Source organism: Dipteris shenzhenensis, chromosome 8 (genome assembly GCF_047967505.1).
Source record: "Dipteris shenzhenensis isolate YYH24624 ecotype China chromosome 8, Dip_SZ_1.0, whole genome shotgun sequence".
Taxonomy (NCBI): domain Eukaryota; kingdom Viridiplantae; phylum Streptophyta; class Polypodiopsida; order Gleicheniales; family Dipteridaceae; genus Dipteris; species Dipteris shenzhenensis.
This window is the reverse complement of record NC_141603.1, coordinates 14,304,253-14,331,243: the sequence shown is the minus strand read 5'-3', so window position 1 is coordinate 14,331,243 and position 26,991 is coordinate 14,304,253. Positions and strand designations below refer to the sequence as shown.

Sequence of the window (26,991 nt, the reverse complement as noted above, 5' to 3'; positions counted from 1 at the left end):
AGAACACTACAACAAATTTGCCCAGAAAATCCCTGAACAAATCGTTCATCATCTGCTGAAAAGTAGCAGGAGCATTTGTTAAACCAAAAGGTAATACGAGGAACTCGTAATGACCATACCTAGTCCGGAATGCGGTCCTATCTATGTGTTTAGCATAGATACGGATTTGGTGATAACCCGTACGCAAATCAATCTTAGTGAAATACTTCGCTCCGGCCAAACGGTCTATCAAATCATCAGAACGAGGTAAAGGATAGCAGTTCTTAATTGTAACCTTATTTAATCGTTTATAATCTATACACATTCTCCAGGAAGAATCTTTCTTCTTTCTTAAGAGGACAGGTGCACCCCAAGGTGATTTACTTGGGCGGATATAGCCCATATTCAGGTAATCTTGAAGCTGGATAGCTAACTCATCCTCCTCTACCTGGCTCATCCTATAAGGTGGTACACTGATAGGTTGAGCCCCTGGGACTAAGTCTATGCGATGATCTACTGCCCGTTCTGGAGGTAAACCTTCCGGCAGTTGAGCTGGGAATACGTCCTTAAAATTATCTAACAACATTCTCAATTCCCGGTGTTCAAACACACTTAATTCATTCTTGTTAATTACTGAAACAACAAATGAAGAAAGTGGAATCAAAACACACTGATAAACATCATAATGAGAATTGTTTAATATATTCCGAAGCTGCATCGCAGATACAATAGGCCCCTGAGAAGGGGGGATTTGATCACACTGAATACAAAATTGGGTGTCCTTGTCTACAAAAGAAAGCGTATGCTCCGTCCATCCGATCTGAATATCGTGGGTTTTAAACCACTCTATCCCGATCAGCAAGTCTACATGCTCTAGATGCATAACATAACATGTGAGAGCTCCTGTGTAGGCTTGAATCCGGATGGGAAGCGCTTCAACCTTGCGATCTCAAAACTGCTTCCCAGCTGGAAGCTGCACCTCGTAGGTGTGGTCGCTAGGTACTGTGGACAGCCCCATCTTCTGCACAAATTTGTAATTAACAAAATTGTGAGAGCTGCCCGGATCAAAGAGAATGTGAACCTGTTGGTCCCTAACTTCTCCATAAACTCGGAAAAGATCATGGGAACCAAACAACGAAGTATTAAAGGTACAATTACAAGAAAGGGGGCAGGTAATGACATTTACTGAAATACCTGTCATCGTGACTTGGTTGGCTCCCTTGGCTGCGGTACGTGGACCCGCCTGGAGCTTCGGTCCTAGCACCAACTTTTGGTTCTTCCGCTTAGGACACTCATTCTTTGTGTGGCCCCGCTCCTCGCAATAAAAACATCGGCCTTCTTTCTTGAGCCTGAGAGTGCGAAGGAAACGGCCTTTACCATTCTTCGCAGGAGTTAAGCTTTTCCTGGAGGCGTTGTCCGTAGACTTCGTCTCCCCAATACCAGTCGCATGCTGAAAGAACTTGCGTTTGTTCTTTCCACTCGTTTCGGTAACTGTGGTTGCCTTGGTACCGGCCATGGTATCATCATATATGCGCGCATATGTCATGGCCTCCTGCAATGTTGTGCACTTGTTATTCTTAATCTGTAACTTATAGGAGTCTGGCAAACCATCCACGAAAAAACCTAACAAGGTTACAGGATCCATTTTAGTGGCCCTGGTTTGCAGATCCCTAAATCTTTGAAGATAAACTTCAAAGGTCAAATTCAATTTTGACATATCGAGGGCCTTGAGCTTGCCGACGATATCGTAGTCATCTTCCTTCTTCAGGAACTCCTTCCTGAAGATGCCCTCAAAATCTGTCCAAGTATCAGGCTTAGGCTGGAGTTCTTTCCACCAAAGCAAGGCTTTACCTGACATAAACCCTGCTGCAAGCTGAATCTTTTTCTCATCTGGATAGGGGTGAAATTTGAAGTGTACTTGCCACTTGTGCAACCAAGTGTCAACTACCTCCTTTGTTCTTGATTTTTGGTCACCTGGAAAAGGATCCGGAGTGATATTCGGGCCTAGCACGGAAGCCATGGCATCCACATGCGTGAGTGCCTGAACCGTGCTAGCCAGAAGAGTCAGAGTTGCTTGTATCCCCTGGAGTTGCTGTGTCAACCCCGATTGATTAGCATTGACCTGCTCGAATTTGCCATCAAGAGCAGTCGTAAATTCACTGAAGGCTTTTTTAGTTATCAGGTCGTCATAGAGACCCTGATCCTCCTCTCCCACTGGAGTGTAATCTAAGTCCTGCTCTCCCATGGTGAACTCGGGATTTTGAGCATCAGACATGGCTGAAATCTGATTTGATTACAAATGGAGAGAAATAACTGACTGAAACGAAGCACAGAGGAGGATGGAGCAGAAGAAAACCGTCCCGAATGAAGCTGACGGAAGGAGATGCTGAAATCTGGCGAATCGGAAGACCCAGAGTCACGGAGCCTCCCCGAACCCGCAAGCCGGATGCGCAGGCTGCAGTAGTAGCTGTACGGTCTGCTGACGCAGGCCGTACTGTTGCGGGCGTGGCTGGTACGGCTGCTGACGTGGCCTGTACGGCTGCTGACGCAGGCCGTACGGCGGCTGCAGGTACTGGTGCAGTCACTGTTCGATGCAGCAGCAGGTACAGGGGCTGGCGAAACAGTCCGTACAGGCTGTACGGCTGTTGCAGAAGCTGTACGGACTGTTGCAGAGGCTTCGAGAACTGTGCAGGGCTGACGCAGGCAAGGGCAGATGCGAGAAGCTGATCGGAGCAGGGCGATGCTGACGCAGGCCGTACGGACGAGGCTGGCTGGGCACGGATATCGAGGTAGGGGCTCGAAACTCGAGGCTGCTTGTGGGTAGCCTAGCACCCTGCCCCCACCTATATAGGGTGCAGGGCTGCCTTATTTGGAAGCTGAGCTTCCAAAAAAGGCCAAGCCCCTCCAGCTTTGGAGGGGTGCTTTTTCGAAAAAAGCACCTCCCCCCTGCGCAGGCTGCACGCAGCCCTAGGCGCAGGCTGTTCGCAGCCTGTTGCGCAGGCTGTAGTCAGCCTATTGCGCTGGCTGTGGACAGCCTGTTGCACAGGCTGTCAAGCCTCTACTGCCCCGTCTACTCCGCCCCTTCCTAGGCTCTGCATCCCTTCCTCCCTTGCTGTCTTTTCCCAGCCCATCTCTCCTACTTTTCTGCTCTATTTCTCCTCCCTCTAAACTTCTCTCCGAGGCCTTCAGAAATTTCGATTCTCTCTCACTCCTATTCTTCTTGCTTTTCCAGATATCTGTTCACCCCTTCTACCCCAGGTAGCCAGCAAAAACGTAGCAGGAAATTTCGAATTTTAGGGCATACCTGGAAGAGAAATCTGTCAAAATTCTCCCATCAGAAGTTCCTACCTCAGGAGTTGGCTCTGATACCAACTGACACGTCCCAGCACTCCTGAAACCCCTGATCTGCAAAACAACCACACACAACATCAGAACTGAGCAGGCTGCTCACCACCCAACCGTGACATCTACGGGATGTGATCCCGAATCAGAAGATGTCCCCTCCGAGCCACGAGCTGAGCTACTGGCACGAACTCCCAATCAGATCCAAACCAGCCTGGTGTCCCATACCACCAGGTGGCGCTGTGAAGCCCTGGATCTGCCACTGGGCCTTGGGCTACGCTAAGATGTAGGCGCGCGTCCGCGACACAATCTAGGATCAGACCTAGCACCTGGGAACGAGACTTGCTCCCAACTGCACACCGAGAACTGAACCCCCTGGGCCTCTTTTATAGACTCGGGCCCCGGCGCCAAAAATAGCGAAGACCTATAAATAGTTCGTACCCTTGCCACTCAACCCGAGAATCAAGCCTGCCTAGCTCTAAGCCTCCCCAGGCTAACTTGAGCTAGTTCTGTGTACCTAGTACACGTCAGAGACCAATCCGTGCACATGACAGAAAGGCGACAGGATGTGCAGGGAGTTCTTCAGGACTCATGGACAGAGGTCAGCAGGGGAACAGCTCCGTTCTCTTAGGGCGCAGGATGGTAGTGTCAGGACAGATCCAGACGAGGTCCGGGACTTGGCGACAGACTTCTACAGATCCTTATTCCAGCAGGAGCCCCCAGGCCCTCGTGGTCTCATTTGCAGGGAGGAGGTGTGGAGATCTACACCGAGACTCGTGCAGCCCAGCATGAGCGATACCCTTCTCGCACCTTTCACTGTTGCGGAGATGCAGGATGCAGTGAGTGCTATTGATGGGCAGAAATGCCCAGGTGAGGATGGCCTCTCTAGAGCTTTCTTCACCACATTTTGGGAGCAGATCCACCGGCCCTTGCTCGCAGCCTTCCAGCACATCTTCTCCAGCGGGCAGATGCCAGGAGCCTTGCGACAGGCCTGATTTGCCTCATCCCCAAAGGGGGGGACCGCCAGGAGATCAGACAGTGGCGCCCAATCACCCTCCTCCCGACCGCCTACAAAATCCTCGCCAAGATGATCAGCAGTCGCATCTGCCCCCTGCTACACGACCTGATTCATGACACCCATACTGGTTTTGTCCAGCATCTTGGACAACATCTTCACTTTCTCAGAGGCGACGGAATGGGCCCAGCACAGTGGCCAGCACCTTGCCATACTCCTTCTTGACTTTGAGAAGGCGTACGACAGGGTAGACTGGTCCTTCTTGGAAGGTACACTCGCTCGGTTCGGTTTTCCGGACGAGTGGATTAGAGGAATTGCTAGCCTCTACAGATCGGCCTCCAGTCGGGTTATCATTAGCGGCAGGATGGGGGAGAGATTCACACTCGAGCGCTCGGTGCGTCAGGGCTGTCCATTAGCGCCTTACCTCTTCCTATTTTTTGCGGAGGCCATGACACACTTCCTTCGAGCTCGCACCACTGGACTTCACGGGATGCGTCTCCTTATTCGAGAGGATGCCGAGCTGCTGGACTCCGAGTATGCAGACGACACAGCCCTATATGTGCAGGATGATGTCGAGTCACTGGAGCGAGTGAGACTGTCCCTAGAGATGTTTTGCCTTGCGGCTAGAGCGAAAATCAACTGGCATAAGTCAGTTGGTTTTCTTACGGACCCGGGAGCCAGCTCACAGTGGGGTATTTTCCTGGGGTTTCGCTGGATCCCCAGAGGACAGACGACACGTTACTTGGAATTCCAGGTAGGCCTGGACATCACACCGGCTCAGCAGTTCTTGCCGGTCCTAGCCTCCATACGACGGAAGCTTGCTTTCTGGAGCACGGCTCGGCTTTCCTTGGCAGGCAGGGCCCTTGTGGTCAACCAGGTCCTTCTTGCCACTGCTTGGTATATAGCCTCTTGCTGGTGTTTCTCGAGGTCTTGTGTAGCCCAGTTGAGGAGACTGGTGTGGAACTTCCTATGGTCTGGCTCAGACGCTTCCGGCACCACCAAAGCTAGGGTCGCCTGGCAGACGGTCATTCTTCCCCAGGCAGAGGGCGGCCTCGGCATGATAGATCCAGAGCTTCAGAGTCAGGCACTTCTTGGCAAGCTAGTCATCCGCGGCCTGACCCCAGGAGGACAGACGTGGAAGCTCTTGCTACAGCATGGTCTCAGTGGGTGTACCCCCCAGTTAGGGGGTGTTTGGCAGCCTTCTATCCGTTGGATCTTCACTTCAGCACCTTTGACTCAGCCCCGTTCCCCCTTCCTCCGTAGCCTCATCTCGGTCTGGAGGAAGTTGCGACACAGCCTTTCTCAGGTCCCTCCTAGCTGCCGAGAGGAGACAGACAGACAGCCCCTGATCTGGAGTAGCCAGGTGATAGATGATACAGGTCGTCAGCTTGGAGAGAGATCCCATATCCCTTGGGCGCTCTGGGAGCGTGGGCCCGCGCGCTCGTTTCGGGGTTGGAGGGACATCTATAGTCAGCTGAGCCCAGGCGAGCTGGCAGCAGCAGTAGGTACGGCACGTGGGATCCAGGCTCAGCGAGCGGAGATTGATGCTGCCATCCCTGCAGGTTGGAGGATCCCCGTAGACACCAGACCGCTCTTCTCGGGAGATGAGAGGTGGCTTGGACAGTTCACTCCACGAGGTATTCCTTTGGTGGTGGCCGGCCTCTTCTCGGACTCTTCGGTACACTTCTTCTCCATCACTGATGACAGTCGCCTACAGAGCAGAGAGGCCGTGATCGACCCACAGCTTCCCTGGCAGCGCCTTCGCATTGTAGGGCTGCAAGGGAAGACGTGGCATATAGACCCCCTGATTATGTAGGACCAGGATTGGAGACTCTGGATATGGGAGGGCCGCTCCTTGTCAGAGGTGGAGTGGGACCCAGGGGAGTGGCGTTGGCCACCATCGAAGACCTCAGAGAACCCTACCCCCTTCTTTTCTTACAGTGCACGCACGGGTCGGCGTGCCCTTGGAGCTCTCCAGCGTGGGCTACCCACACAGGCACATAGATGGTATGCCCAGGGGATATCCTTGGTCTTTCTTCGCACTTTTTGGAAGACTCTTTGGGCTAGCTGGCGTCCGAGGAAGATCTCCGTGGATGAAATAAACACTTTCCAATCACAACCAGGTCTAGCAAGTCAAAACAAAACTGAAGCAACACTTGTAGTGAAGTTATTGAAAACTTCAAAAGACCAGAAATGCTAGAGTAGCATTTTATGTAGCATCATTTTCATAAGCATGTCAAAACTGTCAAAACTAGAGAGCTGAACTTGGAGGGCTCATAGCACACTCTTCAAAGCAAAAGAAAGGGGGCTTTCTGAGGCAAAAGAAAGCTGGTATACCACAGTAGATCCTCTGGGAAGAAGAGGCGAAAATATGCGTCAGGTCGCCTTCACCTTCTTGAACAAAGTCGATTGGTTTTTCTCTGTTTTCTCCTTCAATATGCAGCCATTGCTGCTCAAATTTCAGCACAAGGTAGCTCTAGGATGGAGAAGCTTGCCCTGAAAGGAATTAGACAAAGACGGAGCAGGCGCAGAGAAAACGCAGGAAGAAGATTCGACGAACTTCGTGCAATGGCGACCAACAGAGCGCGTAGTTCTTCAATTGCTTGCAGCTCGAAATTTGCCCCAACAAGAGGGATCTCCAGCTGGAAGGGCGTGGGAAATGGGTGAGAATTGGAGGAGAACAAGCTCAAGCAAATTTTTGGAAGAAGAGGGAGAGATGGTGAAGAAGAAGAAGAGGAAGAAGATGATGATGTGGCAAAAATGGGCTCAAGGAGGATCAAATGGCTCTGATACCATGTTGGAATACTGAAAGGAAAGAGTAGAGTTGACACAAAATCAGAATACTTGCTTATAGGGTTTGGAAAGGAATCATGGGGATCTTAGCTAGGGCTACACCCGAGCTAGGACCAATCACTTGGGGAGCCGTTTGTTGGTGCAGCACTAAGCCGGGGCATCACTTGGCCTATGAGTTCTCTAGACAGGATCCCGTCTTTTTCATCACGCAGGCCACTTGGGCTTACATGGACAGCTTCCCATGGCATCTGACAGAGACAGATGCAGGAGCGATGCCTCGACACCCAGTTTGGGAGATCATAGGGAGCATCGCAGGCTGGCATATCTGGACTTCCAGATGCGCGCAGACTGTAGGAGCTCAGACTACTTCTACTACCCAGACCCTAGCAGATATCTAGAGCACGATTATTCACACGCTCAAGGGTCAGTGGGATCAGATCCAGGGAGAGTCCCGGGCAGGGAAGGAAAAGAGACGACGTTTCCTTCGCGACTGGGATCACTGGGAGTTATTCTTCCAGCACTCCACTCAGAGTCTTCAGTGGCATTATGCCCCTCCACCGTGGCTGTTTGTCCACTCTCCGATGATTATGCCCTAAGAGGCTTGTATTTAGCTTTTTGACTTCTCGGGCTGAATCCGTTTTGTGATTACAGCCCGCTGGCCTTAAGGCCTTCTTGTACTCTCGCTTTCAAGTAATATAACTAGCACTACTTTTTGCGCAAAAAAAAATGTTGAGGGGTATAATGATGAGTCAGTCCAAGTATATTAGACAGCTCCTTGATCGCTTCTAGTTCGAGGATTGCAAGCCAGTTTCTACTCCATTGGAGCTTGGCTTTCGTTTCTCCTCCGAGGATGGAAGTCCATCCCTTTATCAGCAGGCTGTTGGTTGCCTCATATACCCAGCCTGATCTTCAGTATGCCATTTCCCAGCTCAACAGGTACATGCACAAGGCTTAGGGCTAGTACGCAGCATTGGCAAGCATTGAAGCGGGTCTTTCGATACTTGAAGGCCACGCAACATTTGGGTTTACTCTATGGTTCAGAGGCCCCACTTGTTTTGCATGCATTCACGGACAGTGACTGGGCAGGATGTTACGACACTAGGGTGTCACATAGCGGCAATAGTTTTATGCTTGGAGCTTTATGCATCTCTTGGTTTAGCAAGAAGCAGCCTACAGCTGCCACATCCAGTTGTGAGGCTGAGTACATAGCAGCTTTCACAGCTACAGTAGAGTGCGTTTGGCTTCGCAAGTTACTTGTAGGTCTTGATATCATTCAGCGCGACTCTACTACAATCTACACCAACGGCTAGAGTGCTTTGGCGGTTGCTAGAAACCTAATGTTTCATGCACGCAAAAAGCATATTGAAGTCCACTATCACTATGTTTGAGAGCGTCTGTCTGGTGGAGACATCCAGTTGTCCTATGTTCCGACTGAGGACAACTTGGTAGATCTTTTCATGAAAGCTTTACCGTGGCCCAAGTTTGAGGCATTTTGACATGCTTTACACTGGCTCCTTTTCTTACGTGAGGGATCACTCTGTACTTATCGTAGGTTGCTATTTCCCTCTGGGATGAATATGTGCAACCATGATGTAGTTTCCAGGTAATCTTGAGATATTTCAAGGCTTAAGCCATACCATGGAGGGGGGTTTGTTAGCACTTAGCCTTGGTATGAGCCTTGTAGGTCAGGTCAACTCTATGAGTTGACTTCTTTGGTCAACCATATGGTTGACTTAGGGGCCATATAGGCCACCCTTTGTATTTTTCTCTTATCCATTTGAGCAGTACTACGTTTTGCTCCAACTTGTTTGCTTCCCGCACTCCACTCCTGTTCCATAGCATCCTGCACCCAACATCAGTAGCGAAGTAGTCATGCCAGTAGGCTGTTTTTGAGCCCGTTTGGGTAGTCGTGAAGCCACTCAAGGCATCAGTCCTCTCACGCCACCCTTTGGTTGGTGGCAGTGCCTCTAAGGCCCTTCTCTTGTTAGTGCCCCCAGGGCCTTTTTTGGCCCCCTCTCGTGTTCAAGGTCCCCTGTAGGCGCAATCTCTACTGTCCAAAGGAAGCGGGGCTGTGCATCGGCAGCTCGAGGTGGCCTAGGAGTCCACTTTATTAGCACTTGCATTTGGTATTCGATGTCCCCTAGCATCATGTGTTCACAGTGATCAACATGGAAACCAAGCATCACTTGTCAAGGATTTTAATCACATTGAGATTCCTTGGTCTACCCATCAAATGGTGCACATTTCGGCAGTGTCTTGGTGTCCCTTACGATGGGTGCTTATGGTGTTCATGGTCAACGGAGTATTGGAGACCTTGAGTGGAGGGAGCTTCGATAGAGTGTGGAGGTGGTAGGCCTTCTTTTATAGGCCCAGCCCACCATCTGCCCAAGATGGCAAGTTTTTGGGGGTTGGGCTGGCTCAATTTGGCATCTCTTTCAGCCCACCAAATGGTGAGCTGACCTCTACATTTGCCCCTCTCCTCCTTGCCACTTGCTCCCTCCTATTGCCAAGTGGTTGGGCCAGCTGGCCCTACTATGAGCTCAGCTTGCAGCCTGCCATGTTCACCTACAAACCCTAAAAATTCAAATTCTGACTATGCAGCAGAAAATGAACATTAAAGAGAGAGCAAACACCACAAGCAATGAATTCCGAAAAGACTACACAAGACCTCAGGAAAAGGCTGTCAAGTGCTGGGCAAATCCTCCAAGGAATGAGATGAATACAACAAGGGGGGAGAGGCCCTATTTATAGGGGTCCCCTAGCCGACCCAGTTTGTTAGGATTGGCCAACCAAGGTAGGGGTGGAACCCGACCAATAGGTCGGTGGTTGGGGCTTGGTTGGCCCCCAACCCAGGCGCCTAGGCAGTGCCCATGTGGCGCCCACATGGTGGCAACAAGTGAGCTCGAGGGTGGGCCAACACTGCCCCGCACCCCCTGTAACTAGCCATGACCTATGTGCCTCCATGGCGGCCTGCAAACAGTCACGAATTTTCGACCTCCTTGCTGCTATGAATGCAGCCCCATGGTGAGGCACAAGTGTCCCTTGTTTTCGTCTTCACTTGTTGCTGTGTAGGCATGAAGACTCGTGCTATAGATCTGGAACTCCCTGCTGCAGTGGTGGCAGCTCCAATTTAGGCACCAAACTCCTTGTACAATGGAATATAGAATGCCCCTGCTTTCCTCATTTGGGGGCTCACAGATGGGGAGGTGACCATCTAAACTTCAACATCCCCCTTCACTTACCCATCGTGGGCCAATCCCACTCGTCGTTGAAGTGGGTTAGTGGGCCAATCCCACTCGTCGTTGAAGATGCTCCATTAGCTTCTCTAGGAAGCCCTATGGAGCAAGTCGGAGTTTTCCTTGCTAATTGGTCTCTCAAACTAGTGGCTCTTGCTCCTCTAGGTCCGGTCCTATGGAGGTGAACCACCTTGGTACATACTTCACAGTTATACTCTTGGCAGGAGTAAGTACCACACCATGGCATCACCGTTTTTGGTCACGATCTCCCCGGTGATCATGACAACCTTTGGGCAACCATATTCCAGATGTCCCCCTCACAATAAGTGAGCAGCTTGTAGTCTTCCAAGTACCGCTCTCCCGAGGTTTGTTTCAACCCATCTCCACATGAGTAAAGTCCGTAGCCAAGTAAACATGAGACCCTACTGCAGAGATCCCCAAACCAAGTATAGCTCCAGATATCCTTGACTTGGAGCTCTCAAGCAAGTACTCTTTTGCTGATGTGACTGTCTCCACTCTGAAGGCTTCACCATATTCTCCTTCCAGCAACTTGCATCTGAGCTTCAAAGAAATAGCTAGTCTTGCCTTTCCACCTTGTAGGAGTTTCTCCCGCCAATTTCTCACAACCTAGAATCTGCTCATAGCATGCTATGAAGGTTTAAAGGAACATACAATGAATGCACATACAAGTTTCTTTGCTTGCTTTGAAAACAAGCCATATACCTCATGGAGGCACTCATAGTTTCCTTTTGTAGTCCTATTTTGCTCTCTTCAATATCCCAGCTTTTATCTAACCCTGTCCATCCAAAGAGCCATCCGTCATGTAGTGATTCCATCTTTGAACTCAGAGCAATCTGAGCACACTCGTTGTCCTTCACCTTCACAAAGGTTGTTGATTCCTCTTCAGACCACCTTCAATATCAGACATGCATACTAGTACTTTACCTCAATAGCACTCAGAGTGTTTACCAAGAAAAGCTGGAGGACTACAACGTTTGCTGTTGTTTTTCGTCCCTTTTGATTTTCTTCTGGACTTGTCCTTTTGATTCTTCTTCTTGCAGTCCTTTGCAAAGTGTCCTGGCTGATTACAGTAGAAGCACTTTTATTTCTCTTTTGCTTGTTGTTTCTTCTTGTCCTTGACATTGAAGGCCTTTCTTTTCCCGAGCTTCCTCTTGTAGAAGCAAAGGCATTAGCTCCTCGAAAGTCACTGGTGCTGACCGCTGCCCTACAATCACAGTCATAACAAAGCTCTCATAGCTCTTGTGATTGTTTCTAAATTGAGTCCCCCTCATCCATGTGCATGCCATACAGCTCTGTCTCGAGGTCAAGGATCCTCGCATTGTTATTCACCTCATACATGTCCTTTAGGATGATTGATGTACCACAAGCTACATATGTGGGAGGAGTGTATATCTAGTCATGCCAATGATAATGGCAAGGGCCTCTGCATGAAGCAGTTCACTTCACCGAGATTTGCCTGTGTCTGTGCTCTAGCAGCAGTAGTGGTAATAGCTCCACTTTTGTAGTGATTCCAACTCCGACAAACCACCAAATGGCTCCAGATTTTCATCTTCCACAATGGGTGGCTATTTTCGTTGAGCTTACCCAATTTCACAAAGTCAGGCATGGGTAGTCTAGTAGCTGCCATGATGAGGAAATGAAGGGCTTAGCAGCGTACACCTGTCCCAATCTAAGTCACCCTTTTTCTTCCTAGGGCACTTATTTCAGACGTAGAAGTCAATTTCCATGAGCTTGAACCAGGATCCTCCTTTTCCAAGGTTCTCACCTTCAAGGTCCCAACTCTTGTGCATCTCCTTCAGGGCTTTGATACAATGCTAGAAAACAGAGGGCCATGGAGGTTGCGTGCTAAGGCCAAGGCTCCCTGCAACAATGGAAGATAGATAAACGGATAGTGCCCAAGAATCACACAGTGGCAATTTCAAATTACTTCTATCCGTGAAGGTGTGTACTAGTTTAGATGTGCAGACATTGATATGCTAGTAGAAACAGCAATGTAGAGCAGAATGTACCACCCTATATCAGGATTCAGCAGGGTGCTGACTAGATGTGGACCCTCGTGCTCCTATCAGCCTGCATTGCTCTCCTAGAGCTTGTGTGGGCCTAGCAATGGTACCCCTCAATCACACGTTCCTGCTTCTCCCTTGGACAGCCTATCGTAAGGCGGTGCTTGCTCGCTGATATTGCGATAAATTCTTTCCATCTTAAGTGGTGTGTTGCCCTAGCTAGATTGTCTAAGCTTTTTTTTGTTTTGCTTAGATGCAACTCCTCTGAACCACCAAATGGCTACAGACCTTCATCTTCCACAATGGGTGGCTATTTCCGTTGAGCTTACCCAATTTCACAAAGTCGGGCACGGGTAGTCTAGTAGCTGCCATGATGAGGAAATGAAGGGCTTAGGAGCGTACACCTGTCCCAGTCTAAGCCACCTTTTTTCTTTCTAGGGCACTTATCCTTCAGACGTAGAAGTCAATTTCCATGAGCTTGAACCAAGATCCTCCTTTTCGAAGGTTCTCACCTTCAGGGTCCCAACACTTGTGCATCTCCTTCAGGGCTTTGATACAATAATAGAAAACAGAGGGCCATGGATGTTGCTTGCCAAGGCCAACACTCCCTGCAACAATGGAAGATAGATAAACGGGATAGTGCCCAAGAATCGTACAGTGGCTATTTCAAATCACTTCTATCCATGATGGTGTGTACTAGTTTAGATGTGTAGACATTAATATGCTAGTAGAAACAGCAATGTAGAGCATAATGTACCACCCTCCATCAGGATTCAGCAGGGTGCTGACTAGATGTGGACCCTAGAGCTCCTGTCAGCCTGCATTGCTCTCCTAGAGCTTGTGTGGGCCTAGCAATGGTACCCCGCAATCATGCGTTCCTGCTTCTCCCCTGGACAGCCTATCGTAAGGCGGTGCTTGCTCGCTGATATTGTGATAAATTCTTTCCACCTTAAGTGGTGTGTTGCCCTAGCTAGATTGTCTAAGATATTTTTTGTTTTTCTTAGATGCTCTTTTGGGAGAGACTAAAATGAAATCGTATAGTCTTCACTAGCAGTTGTAGCTTGAATGAAGAGAATGTGGATTACTTTTTTATTAGTCGTCTCCTTTAGTGCTAGCCTTTGTCGCTGAGTCTGCCCTTCACCTCTGGAGTGCCTACAAAAACTCAGTATGAAGACCTTTGTATAAATGGATGCTCAAAGCATATGTTTATACTATGGTCTACACCCACTGTTGGGCGCTGATGGCATCTGTGGGGATGTCGTAGTAGCTAGTCCCTGCTATGCGTGGAGTTTATGGTTTTGAACTTTATCAGTGACTATCATGAGATTGAATGTGCACTGTGAGTTGTTTTTTTAGAGGATGAGCTTGGGCATGTTCCTGGATTCATCGAGATATATGTGCTACCTATTATTTATTCTTGGTAGACTTCCTTGATTAGCTTTTAGTGGTCCACGTTCTGTTTAATACCTGCAATTCTATTTTGGTTGTTTGTTAAAGTCATAGACACTGTAAAGTTGGGAAGTTGGAAGGGTATCCTCAAGAGCTGTATTTTGCAAATCTTTAAATTCACGGAGTCTAATGGAATTACGTCTGGCTGCCTGGTATGCATCACTATCTTGAACATGAGATTTTGGCACCATGAGGTACTTACACATATTTTTCTCTCACTTGTCACTTCCTGATGTTTTTCCTTCACGCAAGCCAAAGCCTATGGACCTAATAGCAACTAGGAGTTAACTGGAAGATTTGGTATTAAACATGTTATTTTATTTATTGTCCCTCTTCTACATTAAATTTTTCTTATGGGTATTATTGTTTGTATGTCTATGTAGAATCAGGCAGATTGTACTGACTCTGGTTTGAAAGCTCCTGATAACAAAAAGAAGCCTCTATTCCTGAAGGAACTGTCGAAGTTGTGGGGAAAAGCTAAACCAAATCTACCTTGGAGAGAGGGTGATTATGGTCCTTCCAACTCTCTTCTTATTGATGATACTCCCTACAAAGCCCTTCGGAATCCTGTAAGCCTAGTTATGGTTAAACAGACCTTTTATTTTAATAATTGATGGTATAGCATCTTGAGGGCAGCATGATCCCTCTAATCTATTTCTTGAACCTTGCAGCCCAACACAGGAATATTTCCTCGTCCTTACACTGCTCGTGAATCTGAAGATAATGTCCTAGGTGGGGTTTCTCTCTCTCAAATTATCTTAAGTCTGTTTTGTGTTGTCTTGACTGATTTCAAATGGAGATAATAATTTTGATATCAGCAAAAGTCCTAGGAGAGTATCTATTGTCTATCAACGTAAACCTGAAAGGACAAGCCCTGCCCAGTAACTTATAGAATTCTTAATGCAATTGTGCAGGATATGCATTGCGAGATTACTTGAAAGGGCTTTGTGATGCTGAAAATGTGCAGATTTATGTTGGAAAAAATCCCTTTGGGGAACCAAGCATTAATTCAGCAAGCCCTTACTGGAGTTACTTGAGTAAGGTTGTTGTAACTGTTAATTTTGTAGCTACCAAAGTTGGGGATGGTATTGGACAGGCACTGAAAAGCTTAAATGCTATTGTAAACGATGCTGAAGAAACGAATGATACAGAGCACCTGACCGATGGCCAGAGTAGTTTTAGTAAGTGTCCTGTTCAGCCCTTACAAGATGTCACTGAGTCATCCAATCCAAATGCTACATGCAAATTTGTCAAGGAGATTTCTAAGGGGGGACGTGATGTTCTTGCTGATGAGAACAAACCTGACTATGGACCAAAGAAGAACAGAGATTTGACATTGGTTAATCCAGATGAAAATGTAAAGCAGGATTCTTTGCAAAACCAATCACATGTGGAACAGTCTGATCAGTTTAAAAGTTCAGATATATCTGAAAGAGTGAAGAAGAGACGTCGTAAAAGAGAGAGCGGCTTTTCGCCCAGTAGAATAGATGCACAGAGGGATTGCAAACAAACACTTAAAGAGAATAACATCAGAAAAAGGCATATTGATGGTGTAAATGTACGTTCTGGAAAAGGTGACAGTAGGCATTGTAGCCTCAAGAAGTCACCTAGAGAAGAAAATACCGGTAATGAGAGAAGAATCAGAGGGGCTTCCAAAGAGGATAGACAGTGTTTTGGAAGCAGATTAAAGCATTTTGGCACCTGTGTTGAATCGAATGAAAGATCCGGTTTTACACAGCCATTGGATCACTCAAAAGGGCAGGGTGGTAGCTGGACTCCAAGATCAGGTAGCAAAGATGAGCAGAGGCCTTTCAGAGGGAAACATACATGGGAATCACATAGTCAGAGCCGAGTGACGGAGGCTTCCAGGGAGGATAGACTGGTCGAGCACAGCACAAAATTAGGTAGTGAAGATGAAGAGAGGTTTTTGAGAAGGGAACATACAGGGGTGTTGCATAGTAAGAAAAGATTCAGGGAGGATAGAAAGACGATGCACTGTGCTGGGGATCCTGGAAGGCAGTTACCCGTCAGTAGAGAAAGACAGGCACACTTAGGCAATCATCACAACCAGCACAACCAGAGGTTTGATGATGGGTGGGAATCAGCTCATAAAGAGAGTGTAGAGCATGGATGTGAATGGAAATTTCACATGAAATGGCAAAATAATGAGGTGCCTTATTCACATCTGAGCAGATTTCACACCGAAAGAAGATTACATAGTGACTATCTCGGATATCAGTCAAGCTACAATTACCTCCATAGGAACAAGGAAAAACACTTGTCAACCTCTGACAGCTACATGGTTAGCGGATACAGCTGGAATGGTCAAAGAGGTTTTGCTGCTAGTGCTTCAGGTATGAGGATTGAGAGATGTGGCGATGTTAATGAAAAGGAGCTGAGTTTGGAGAGGTTTGGTAATGGTGATGAAAAGTGGAAGAAGGTTCAGAGCAAACCCAGAAGTTGGGACTTCAAGTCAATCCTTCCGTAAGTTTAATTGAGGTAAGGGGAAGCGATTTCACAAGAATAGTTTACAATGACAAAATTTTGGGTGAGTTCATTAGCAGAAGTCCATGAGTACTCATTGTACTCCCATCAGAACTGATGCAAGCATATTTGGAGCTGCTGTCAGGAGAATAGGAAAAACGAAGTTTAACAAAAGTTTCCATGACCTCATGAGATTAAAATGAAATGTGCTGGACCCCATATTGGTTGTCAGATTCTTCTGTGATGGCAATATTTCAGGGCCAGGGCATTGTGTTGAAGAGTTTTGAAAAACAATGGTTTCACTGCCAGGAACACTATCAATCAGGATGCCTGTCAGTGATCACAAAAAGTTCTGTACCAAGTGGCATGTTGTCCATTGCAGCCTACTTCACTCTTTGACACTGAAATTGCTCAGTATATTCTTTTTTAGGTGTATCTGTAATTTGGATTATAGTTGTAGGTAGTGGATCTAAGCATTCATTCGTAAACACAATTTTTTTGATTTGTTCTGGTATCCTTGAGCTTTGTAGAGTATGTTTTGGCTGATGTATATTAAGAGGTACTCTTATTCATCACAATATCTTGAGATTCTCTCTTAGGGAAGACCCACTTCTGCCGGCCAAATCTGCACTTTTTCAGCTCTACGCGCTTCCCCGGCAAGCCCCTCGAAGCTAACGTTCGATGCTCCAATAAACAGGTTTTGCGTATGCGGTACCAAACACTCAAGCTAAAACAGCAGAAATATTTACAAGCAGTATACATTTCCTTTAACATTTGTATTTACAGCTGTTCAACTATATCGAAATATCTTACGTGGGTGCAGAAGGCCAACAACTTAAAATTCCTTTAAAGCACGATTGGATATATTCTAGTGTGTGTATAGATAATATATTTGACTGAAAGTTACCATGTATTCAGCATGTGGAAATGAAAGTTGCCAGCAACAATCTCCAGGACCTAGTTTTCATGTGAAAAACTGACTTTCATGCTGTGGATTATCTTAATTTCACAGGAGTGTTCTTTTTGACCAGCACCTTATATCCAGGTGCGCCTGCATTGAAATTTAATAGGATCTCCATACGTACCACCAGGAACTCATTTATGAGAAAAGGGTAGAGTTATGAAGAAAATAGTGAGAGGATTAAGGATTCAAAACTGCTCTTCAACCCTATCAGTACTAACTCTACATTGAAGATTGTTAGAAAGCTATGCAACCAATTCATTGCCTTCACATGTTTTAACTGGAGAATAATGCCGTTGGTGATATTTTTGTCAGTTTGCTTTTCCTTTGTTTTTTCAAGAAAGTGACCTGTCTTTATCTGGAAAACCTGTAGTTTTGTCTCACTGCAGCAAGAACAAGAAAAATTGGAGAGATACGTTGCACACCTGAGAATATAACGAAAAAAAAGACCATATGAGTAGATCTCCATTCAAAACAAAAAATACTGGCAATTACCACAACCTGCTTCTCCAGCAGCACTGGAGAATTGCCCCATGCTGAATGACTACCAAAAAGTCTGAGAGGGCTTGAGTTGCTACACCAGAATTGAACTCTTAATTTAAAAGCTTCATTCTTCATGAAAGGCCTAAAGGTAGCATGCTTATGAGGTACTTCAAAAAGTCATTTCTTAATACATCCATTTACTTTTATCATCTCAAAATTTATAGAAGGGATGCATATAGGTTCTAAAAATCTATAGGTAGGCATTTTTTTAATACCCCTTGATCGCACGTGCTATATGGGTTTTTTACGTAGTAAACCCCCTAAGTCATAGAGGACCCTTCATGGCTTTCATGTATGCTTTTGTAAACTTTGTTTCCACCAAAGAGGGTAGGATTTGGGGTTGATAACTGTGGAGGGATGCAATAAAGTTGTGTGCCACTACTATGACAAATTTTGACACCTATCAATGTATGGTTTATTATGTAATGCCACATGGTGAATTCCTTGGTATCTCTTTCACTTAAACCCAATCTTTGATTCTCAAGATGCTAGTTCGTAATTGTTGATATTTGTCTTTTCATAATCTATGGCAAAATACTATGGTGAGTTGGCAGTCATCATCCTTAGTCTCCTTGCCACTAAGATGCTCACTACTATCTTGGATATCAAATTTCATCAATAACTTTTGTGTCCTTTTGAGCACCATCACTATATTTATCAATCTAGTCTTGGATGTCAACATGGTTAGTAAACCCCCTCGACTTTGGTGAAGCACTTGTGAGGGAAACCTTTGGCTTATCACTAAAGTTTCAGTTATCATCCTTGATGTTCTCATAACTTCAATTCAAAGGTAGTGTCTCTTTTTGAATATTAACCTCTAGTCTCTCATCCTCAATTTTAATGACTGCTCTATCATTTTTATTCTTTTGCACACTTGCTACACACATGGATGTCCACAACTCTTCATTATCATCGATAGTATTGGCCACCACAAGTACTTCAAATGTGAACAATAACAATTGAGTGTGTTTGAAAAGCAGGGTTTGAATGAATGGTGCATGGGTGGTGCATCCATCAAGCCTCTATTACACAGAGGTCAAGTGGGGGTCAAGAAAATGTAAAGGAATTCCAAATTCCATTCTAAAAAGTAGGACTCTTGAATTGGATTCAAAAGCTAGGTTGACCTATTGGCGTTCATGGTGATGAAGTCAAGAGCCATTGAAGGCTAACTATTTTAGTTGAGAGATAGGGGCAAGATAGCCCTAACCTCCATAAGAAAATTGCTCAAAGATTGGTAGGGAAGCAAGCTCGATCTATGTACATATAGCCAATAGATGCTTGATAGTACACACACATTGAGTTGCAAAGACACATGCACAAACTCAAACAGTAAGAACTTAGTTTGGGAATAAACTCAAGGAGTGACATCAAGTAGCCACTCACTCATGCACTACATTGCATATTGAACTTAGGGAGTCGTAAGCTACAAGTTGGAACTCTGAGAGTTCAAGTATTCAATCATACAATGCAGTCTAGCACTCTATTGAGTGAGTCACACAAGAAGGGAGTAGCAAAGTAAACTCAAAGAGTCATCACAAGCTATGAGTGAGTCAAATCAATTGCAATTGCAAGGCAAGTTGGAGCAACCGTGAGCTACAAGGTAAGTGAGCACAAGGATACCACTAAAGCCCTCATTCAAGTCACAAAAGATCCACCTTGTCTCTTTATTATCAAAGACAAAGTGTTAGTTTGATAAAATTTGAATAAGACTGAAGCTCCTTGATAGCTGTGTAATAAAGAGCCACTTTTCCTATGATCTACATTCACAAATACTTGTGCATTTTATTCTTCTTCTATGTAGTCAATAATTGCTCAAAGTGGGATTGTGATTCAAGAAGCTTTTGGCGGCGATCCCTCAAAATAAGTTGGTTGGTTGTGGTTTTTAAAACAAATTGCATAAAGTACAACATTGTAATTAGAGTGGGGAAGTTTGGTTACAAATTCTAGAACAAACCATGTAGCTTACAACATGGTATTAAAACATATCATGTCATCCCACAATGAGTTTTCATTAGGGAGGTTGGTTGGTTGCGAGGTTCTAGAACAAGCCATATATCTCATAACATGGTGTCACAAGATATCATGTTCTCCAAGATTAGACTTTGGTCATCTTGGTACAAAATGATCTAAGGTTCCGTAAAGAAAATTTTTTATAGATGAAAACAAAAGCTATGTCTAGGACTATGTGGTAAAGTCTCAACAATAGTAAAATAATAAAGGGTGACTCTCTAAGATTGGACATGCTACATCTCTACAATTTTTTGACGCTAAATAGGAAAATATATCTATAGATTTTGTCACACAATTACCTTAAATAGGTAGACAAAATGAAGCATTTTGTGTTGTAGTTGATCAACTCACCAAACTTGCATGGTTTATACTTACTAGGACAAGGATAAAGGAACTATCATTAGCAAAATAACTTATTGATAAACTCTTTACACTTTAATATTTGATTGTTGACATAGTCAACTGAGGCTCCAAGTTTACTAGGCACCTTTGCAAATAGTTTTTGAGAAATTGGAAACTGCTTTAAGCTTGAGATTTGACTAGTCATCCTCAATTTGAGGGGCAAAATGGAAGTGTGAATCAATTTATGGAGGATATTATTAGGGCATATGTCTCCAACAAACTATCAAATTGGGAGATATATCTTCCAATGACGGAATTTCCCAATAACGATGCTAAGGACTTGATATTAGAATATAGTGTGTTTATAATTATGTATGCATATAGCCCCTTTACACGTGACATATGTATGTAGCTATAGGATATAGCCTATTTATACTTGTGTATGGAAAACGTCACAGATTAGCAATTGCCTTGGGTCTTAGGAATATAAAGGTATATATAGGAAAAGATTTCTTAACAGATATGCAAGAAAAGTTTCATGGACTAGATCATCGATTGCCTTGGGTCTTAAGAATATGAAGGTATGGATAGCAAAGATTTCTTGATAGACATGCAAGACGTGTTTGAAAGGCTAAGGATTCCATAAAAAGTGCTGAACCTAGGCAAAATTTTAAAAGTAGATCAGAAACGTACCCCTTGATTTTTTGAGAAAGGCATAAAAGACAAAATTAACTCAAGAATTGAGTATTATATTAAGTGGAAAGATAGGTTGGATGTAGGTCTATTGACTTAAAGGAATGCCTCCAATCACACAGTTTGGCCACTCAAATGCCTCCAATCACACAAGTCTTTCTTGTTAAGATTGGTGGACTCAGATCTACAATATATATTGAAAACTTTCACATCCAATCCATTATCATACCCAAAAAGCAGTTAACTTTAGCATGATTGGCCAATCTGATTTTGTACCTAGACTAAGCTGAATCTTGAATCCCAGCTTCTCCATACATGACTGTGTGATTACACAAATCTGAGCACTACCATATATATTTAAATAGATAATATTTATTTACTTTAATTGATTTAAATTGAATAGATTAAATAAATTAGTTTAAATAAATTACCTTCAATTAATTAATTTAAATCATTAACTTAAATTAATTTAAATTAACTAATCTTAATTTAATATGTAATTAATATTTTTAAATCTAATTAGATCTAAAATTTTAATCTTATAATTTATTAAATGAATTTAATTAATTAAATTAAATTTATTAAATGAATTTAATTAATTAAATTAAATTTATTATAAGATTAATTAGTTAATTAATTTAATAGATTAATTAATTTAATTTAGTAGATTAACTAGTCTTACTTTTTTTCAATTAATCTAAAATTAATGTTATTAATAAAATTAAACTAATTTAAAGTAAATTAAAAACTAAACTAAATCTAATTAAATTAAACTAAGCTAAACTAAATCTAATTAATTGAATTAATCTATCTAAACTAAATTAAATCTAACTAAATTAATCTAACTAAGTAAAATAAATCTAACTAAATTAATTAGCTAAACTAAGCTAAATCTAACTAAATTAATATAATTTAAACTTAACTAAACTAAATAAAACTACATCTTACTAAATTAGTCTAATTCATATGTGATTTTTTTTAAAATGCGAGTTTATATTAATATGGTAGAGTCAAGTATATACAACTTAAAAAAAGTCCATAAGACTTCAAAATCATGCTCTGATCGGTAATAGTGTCCTCCCTAACAGTATCAGTAACAGTCCATTCAGCCGAAGCAACAACAACATTAACAGAAAACCGCATTCTACCCTAAATTGACCACTAACCTAACCTAAGCTAACCTAACCTAATAAAGAACCCTAACCTAACCTAACCACTAACAGGGGCCAACATGTGGCGCACGCCACATGTTGGCCACCGCCTCCCCCACTGCCTCCTCCTCCCCCTCCTCCCTCCCCTTCATTTTTGGTTTGCCTCAGTCTTCAGAATCGTTTCCAACTGTTCGCTCTTATCTTCGGTTGAAGAGATTCGTCTACGTCTTCAGCTCCTTACCTCACTGAGTATATTGTAACATGGGTGGGTGCAATACGTTCGGTGCAATGTGGATGATAAATGCTTCAAAATCAGCTACCAAGAAGAAATTGTCCACATGCGTGCCTCGCTTTCGACATGGGGTTGTTCAATGGATGGTGATCGTCGCAGCAAGCTAGTTGAGGGCGCAGGGGGGAATCTCATCACAAAAACTTGTAGCACAAGGAAACATGCAAGGTTGCGAACCAAAGCATATAATAGAAGACTTCCTACTTGAAATGAGTTGAATTGTTTACTGACAGCACTCGCAACAAATTCTCGTTGCAGGAATTGAAGCCTCAAGTAACTTGCTCGTTCAGAAACAGAGGATGCTATATGGGCACTGTTGCTGCGGCAGTTGGTTTGCAATGCATGTGTAAAAGGAGCAGATCTAGCATGAGTCAAAGTCCACTGTACAACCACTTATTACTGACTGCATGAGGCAAAAGTACAAAAGTATAGAAGAAGAAGGTAACAGGAAGGTGGAAGGGAATGAGGAAAGGAAGCACAAAGTGGGAGGTGAGGGAGGTGGAAGGGAGTGAGGAAAGGAAGCATGAAGTAGGAGGTGAGGGAGATGGAGATGGTGAGCATGAAGTGGGAGGTGAGGCGATGAGCAAGACGAAGACAAAGACGACTATTAGGTGTATTTTAAAATATTAGGAAGATGAAGACGACTATTGGCTATGGAGGCTATGAAAGACGAAGACGACTGTAGGAATATATAAAATGGAGGGTGGGTGCGTGAGCCATCATCAATCTCCAAAATTTTTCACCACTATCTCATTTAGAGTAGCCCTTGAACACTTGCAGCTTGAACAGATTATGCACCGTTTCAATAGGCGCAGTGGTAGTAGCATACATGCCATTCATCATTTTGGTGACTTAGAACGTGGCGAAAGGGAGGAACCCTATCTGAGGCATTTTTTTGAAATGGTGACTTAGAAGGTGGATGGGGTAGGTGTGCGTGATTGAGAAAAAGGTGGATGGGGTAGGCGTGTGTCATTGTGCATTAATCCAAGGGGGGGAAGTGTTTAAATTTTAAAATTTTAGTGTAAAAGAGAGGGAAAGACGGGCGGGAAGAGTTTTTTTGAAAAGACTAGGAATATATAAAGAGAGTGTCAGTCATTTCACAAGTACTAGCTAGTGGGAAGGCTTTCAACTTCTAGCGAGATTCCCGAAAAAAGTCCAAAATCAAAATGAAGGTAATGTGAAACATATGGCATATGCCATATCTCCTCTCTTTTTTGAACATTAGCTCATTTAGAGAAAGAATACAAAATTAAGCCAAATTATTAATTCACATATGGTGTACGCTACATCTCCTCTTATTTTTGACCATCTAGCTCATTTAGAGAAAGAATACAAAATTAAGCAAAATAATTAATTAATTCCAATACATTTAAATTAATTAGAGTAATCTAATGAATCTATTTAGATTGATTATATTAATTTGCATAATTGATTAAATTAATTAATTAATTTAAAATATAATTAAACTAGTGGTGGTGATCTCTCTTGTTCGTAGATGTTGGGTAGATCAGTGTGGCAAGGATTCCCTCTCATTACAGTTAGATTATTTAATAAGTTCAATTAGACATTATGTTGATTAATGTATTTAATTGAAACGCAATTATGTAAATTTAATTAATCAATTAATTAATTAGATTCATAGATTAGTTAAGCAATAATTAATTAATTAGTTTAATTATATTACTTAAGCAATAAACTAATTAATTAGATTTATTACTCTAATTAGATTAATTAAGGATGCTTCCTTAGAAGGTGCGGCTTGAGCCACACCTTTATTTAAATAGTTCTAATTCTAAGAAAAGAAATCAAAATCTTTCCATTTTTAATTGAAAACAATCTAAGATATGGCATACACCATATGTTGTTTTAGAGAAGGCTTCCTTTGAAGGTGTGACTTAAGCCATACCTTCATCTAAATATTTCTAAATTTGAGAAAAAAATTCAAATTAATAGCAAAAATGAGGGTTTTTAAGAAAACGTTTCTACTTTGATTTTCTAATAAATTTCTGTCCAAAATCCATAAATAACTTTTGAACTTTTGAATGATGTTTTCAATTTTATATCTCAAAATGGGGGTTTCTAGATATTTTTCCTTTTTTCTCAAATTATTAGCAAAAATGAGTTTTTTCACTTAAAAAAAGACAGATTTAAACTTTTTTGCATTTTTTTCCAAAAAAAATAATTTCACATTTGGATTTTTTTTCAATTTGATAGCTCAAAATGGGGGTTTGCATTTTTTCCCCAAAAAATATAATTTCACATTTGGATTTTTTTTTCAATTTGATAGCATAAAATGGGGGTTTTCTAAAAGAATTCTTCACAGTTTGATTTTTTTTAAATTTAATTTAAAAAAGATAGGGTTTTTACAAAAATACTTGTACATTTTGATTTTTTTCCTAATTTTATACCATTAAATTAGGGTTTAGGGTTTAGGGTTTCAATTAAAAAACAAGGAAATATGTGTGTCCAACCATGCAAATGATGTTCCAAGGGTATGATACTTTGCAAGGACTTGCATTAAGGCCTATGTAAAGTATCATGCCCATCCAAAACACAAGAAGCATGCTTTATGCTTTTAATACTCATGCATGATGCATGGTTTCAAGTAAGTGAACAAGAAAATATGCATGTCCAACTATGCAAATGATCTTGCAGGTATCTGATACTTTGCATAGGTGTCTGATACTTTGCACAGGCCTTAATCTTACTAAAGTAAAGTCTTGTGCAAAGCATCATGTCCATCAAAGATACATACATAGGTTAGAAATCCATCCTTACATGATTCATGGAAAGAAAGATGAGTACGAGGACCTTTCTACAATGAGTTAGATATGTGCTCCACTGGGTCTCTCTCTCTCTCTCTCTCTCTCTCTCTATCTATCTATCACCCCCCCTTCTCTCTCTCTCTCTCACTCACTCTTTGTCCCCACGTGGGAGCAACATGTACAACTGTAGAATCTTAATATATGCTAATATAATGAAACCTTAATATATTTGAAGATAGATATCCCTATTAATACTAAATAAATATATTTAAATCTTAATTTATATGAAAGTTTTTAAAAAATTACAAGATATACTTTGCATCTTAATATATCATACTATATTAAAATATTAATATATTTTAATTAATTATAATAAATATTATATTTAAATCTTAATTTAAATACTTTTAAATAAATAGATATTAACTAAATATATTATTTTAGTCTTTAGATTTTAGGGTTAGGGTTTAGATCTTAAGCACTTTAATTATTTTAAAAGAAATTACATTATATTTTTTTAATTTTATTACTAAATTAAATGATCTTTGTTTCCAATGCAAGATTTCACTCTTGAAGAGGGTTTAGATGTGGTATTGTATAGAAAAAATGAAGTGGTTGCCTTTGGGCAAATACAAAGTCTTGATCCCATAAGCTTGTGTCACTTTCAACATTGTGGTGAGAAAAGGTGTGTGATAATAATCACTAAGGTGATTCACCTTGAAGTGGATTTGAAGTATCCGCAAGGAAATTTTGAAACACTTGGTGACTTACTAGAATGTCAAATTATTGACATACAAGCACAACGAATGCTTTGGCATCGGGATGAGATCATCCCAAAGTCCCTTCTTCATGATCATGATATATCAAGAAAAGATTCTGCATTTGCTAGAGAGTCCACTATAGCTGAAGATATGAAAGAAGCTGAGCAATGCCTTTTGTCTCGTAAATTTTGTGGTAGAAAGGGTGATAAGCCCTTGCCAGAGTTTGTACCATCTGATGAAATCCAAGAGGGAATTTTTGTTGTCATTTGTGCAGCAGATCCAAATCCAAAATCAGATTTGGATGACCAAGGGGGACCAATTTGGGTTGCAAAGGTTACTTGGATAGCAAGGGATGAAATGGGAATCCCTAGCACATTCACAGCATTATGGTATGAACCCAAACCATTAAAAAATCTCCCAAAGAGGTATACGATGAAACAGCTTTATGAGTGTTGTTTGGAAAAGAAACGGGAATGGGTTCTAAATAAAGAGGACTTGGCTAAAGTGGACGTGAGTAGCATCATCCAATGGGGATGATGTGGAAAAAAGTATCACGATCCTTGACAGCAGCCTCGCACATATCAAACATTGTTTGGGTAGACTTGATCCGACTAAAGATGCAATAACAAAGTCTGATGACTCAGAAAGAGATTCCTAAGCATAAGAGCAGATATGTCCCTATGTGGTGGTCCCCTCTCAGTGATCATATATCCCTATGTGGCGGTCCCCTCTCGGTGATCTTATACATCGTTTTCCAAAATGGTGTATCTTTACAGCACCTCTATGTTGATATGAACAACTCTTGAATTCTATCTATTAATAATTAAGTTTAAATTAAGATATTAATTAATAATTAATCAAAAAACTAGTTAGTAATAAAAGTAATTAAAGAATTAACAAAAAGTAATAAAAATGAATAAGTTAACAATTAATTAAAATTTTATTTAGTAATAGAAAAGGATTAGTAATAAAAATTAATTATTAATTAAGAAAATAATAAAAATAAATAGAAATTAATAATTAAAGAATAGATTATAAATTTAAAAAAATAACTAAAAATTAGATAGTAATAGAATGCTCAAGTATTAGGTTGACATGTAAGGATCAAGCCTTGTGTGGCCACATATTAAGGGGTGTGTCACATGTGGCCCCTC

At 42.6% G+C, this 26,991-nt stretch overlaps 1 protein-coding gene across 1 annotated transcript in view; it reads left to right on the top strand.

The window, feature by feature from the left end:
* The window catches only part of LOC147899156 (uncharacterized), a 37,674-nt gene extending 20,847 nt beyond the window's left edge, over positions 1-16,827 (top strand). The window contains exons 5-7 of the mRNA XM_087378397.1: positions 14,222-14,407; positions 14,510-14,570; positions 14,753-16,827. Coding sequence (XP_087234523.1) covers positions 14,222-14,407; positions 14,510-14,570; positions 14,753-16,326 — 1,821 coding nt within the window. The 3' untranslated portion in view covers positions 16,327-16,827. The remainder of the gene's footprint in view (positions 1-14,221; positions 14,408-14,509; positions 14,571-14,752) is intronic.
* Positions 16,828-26,991: the final 10,164 nt, after the last annotated feature.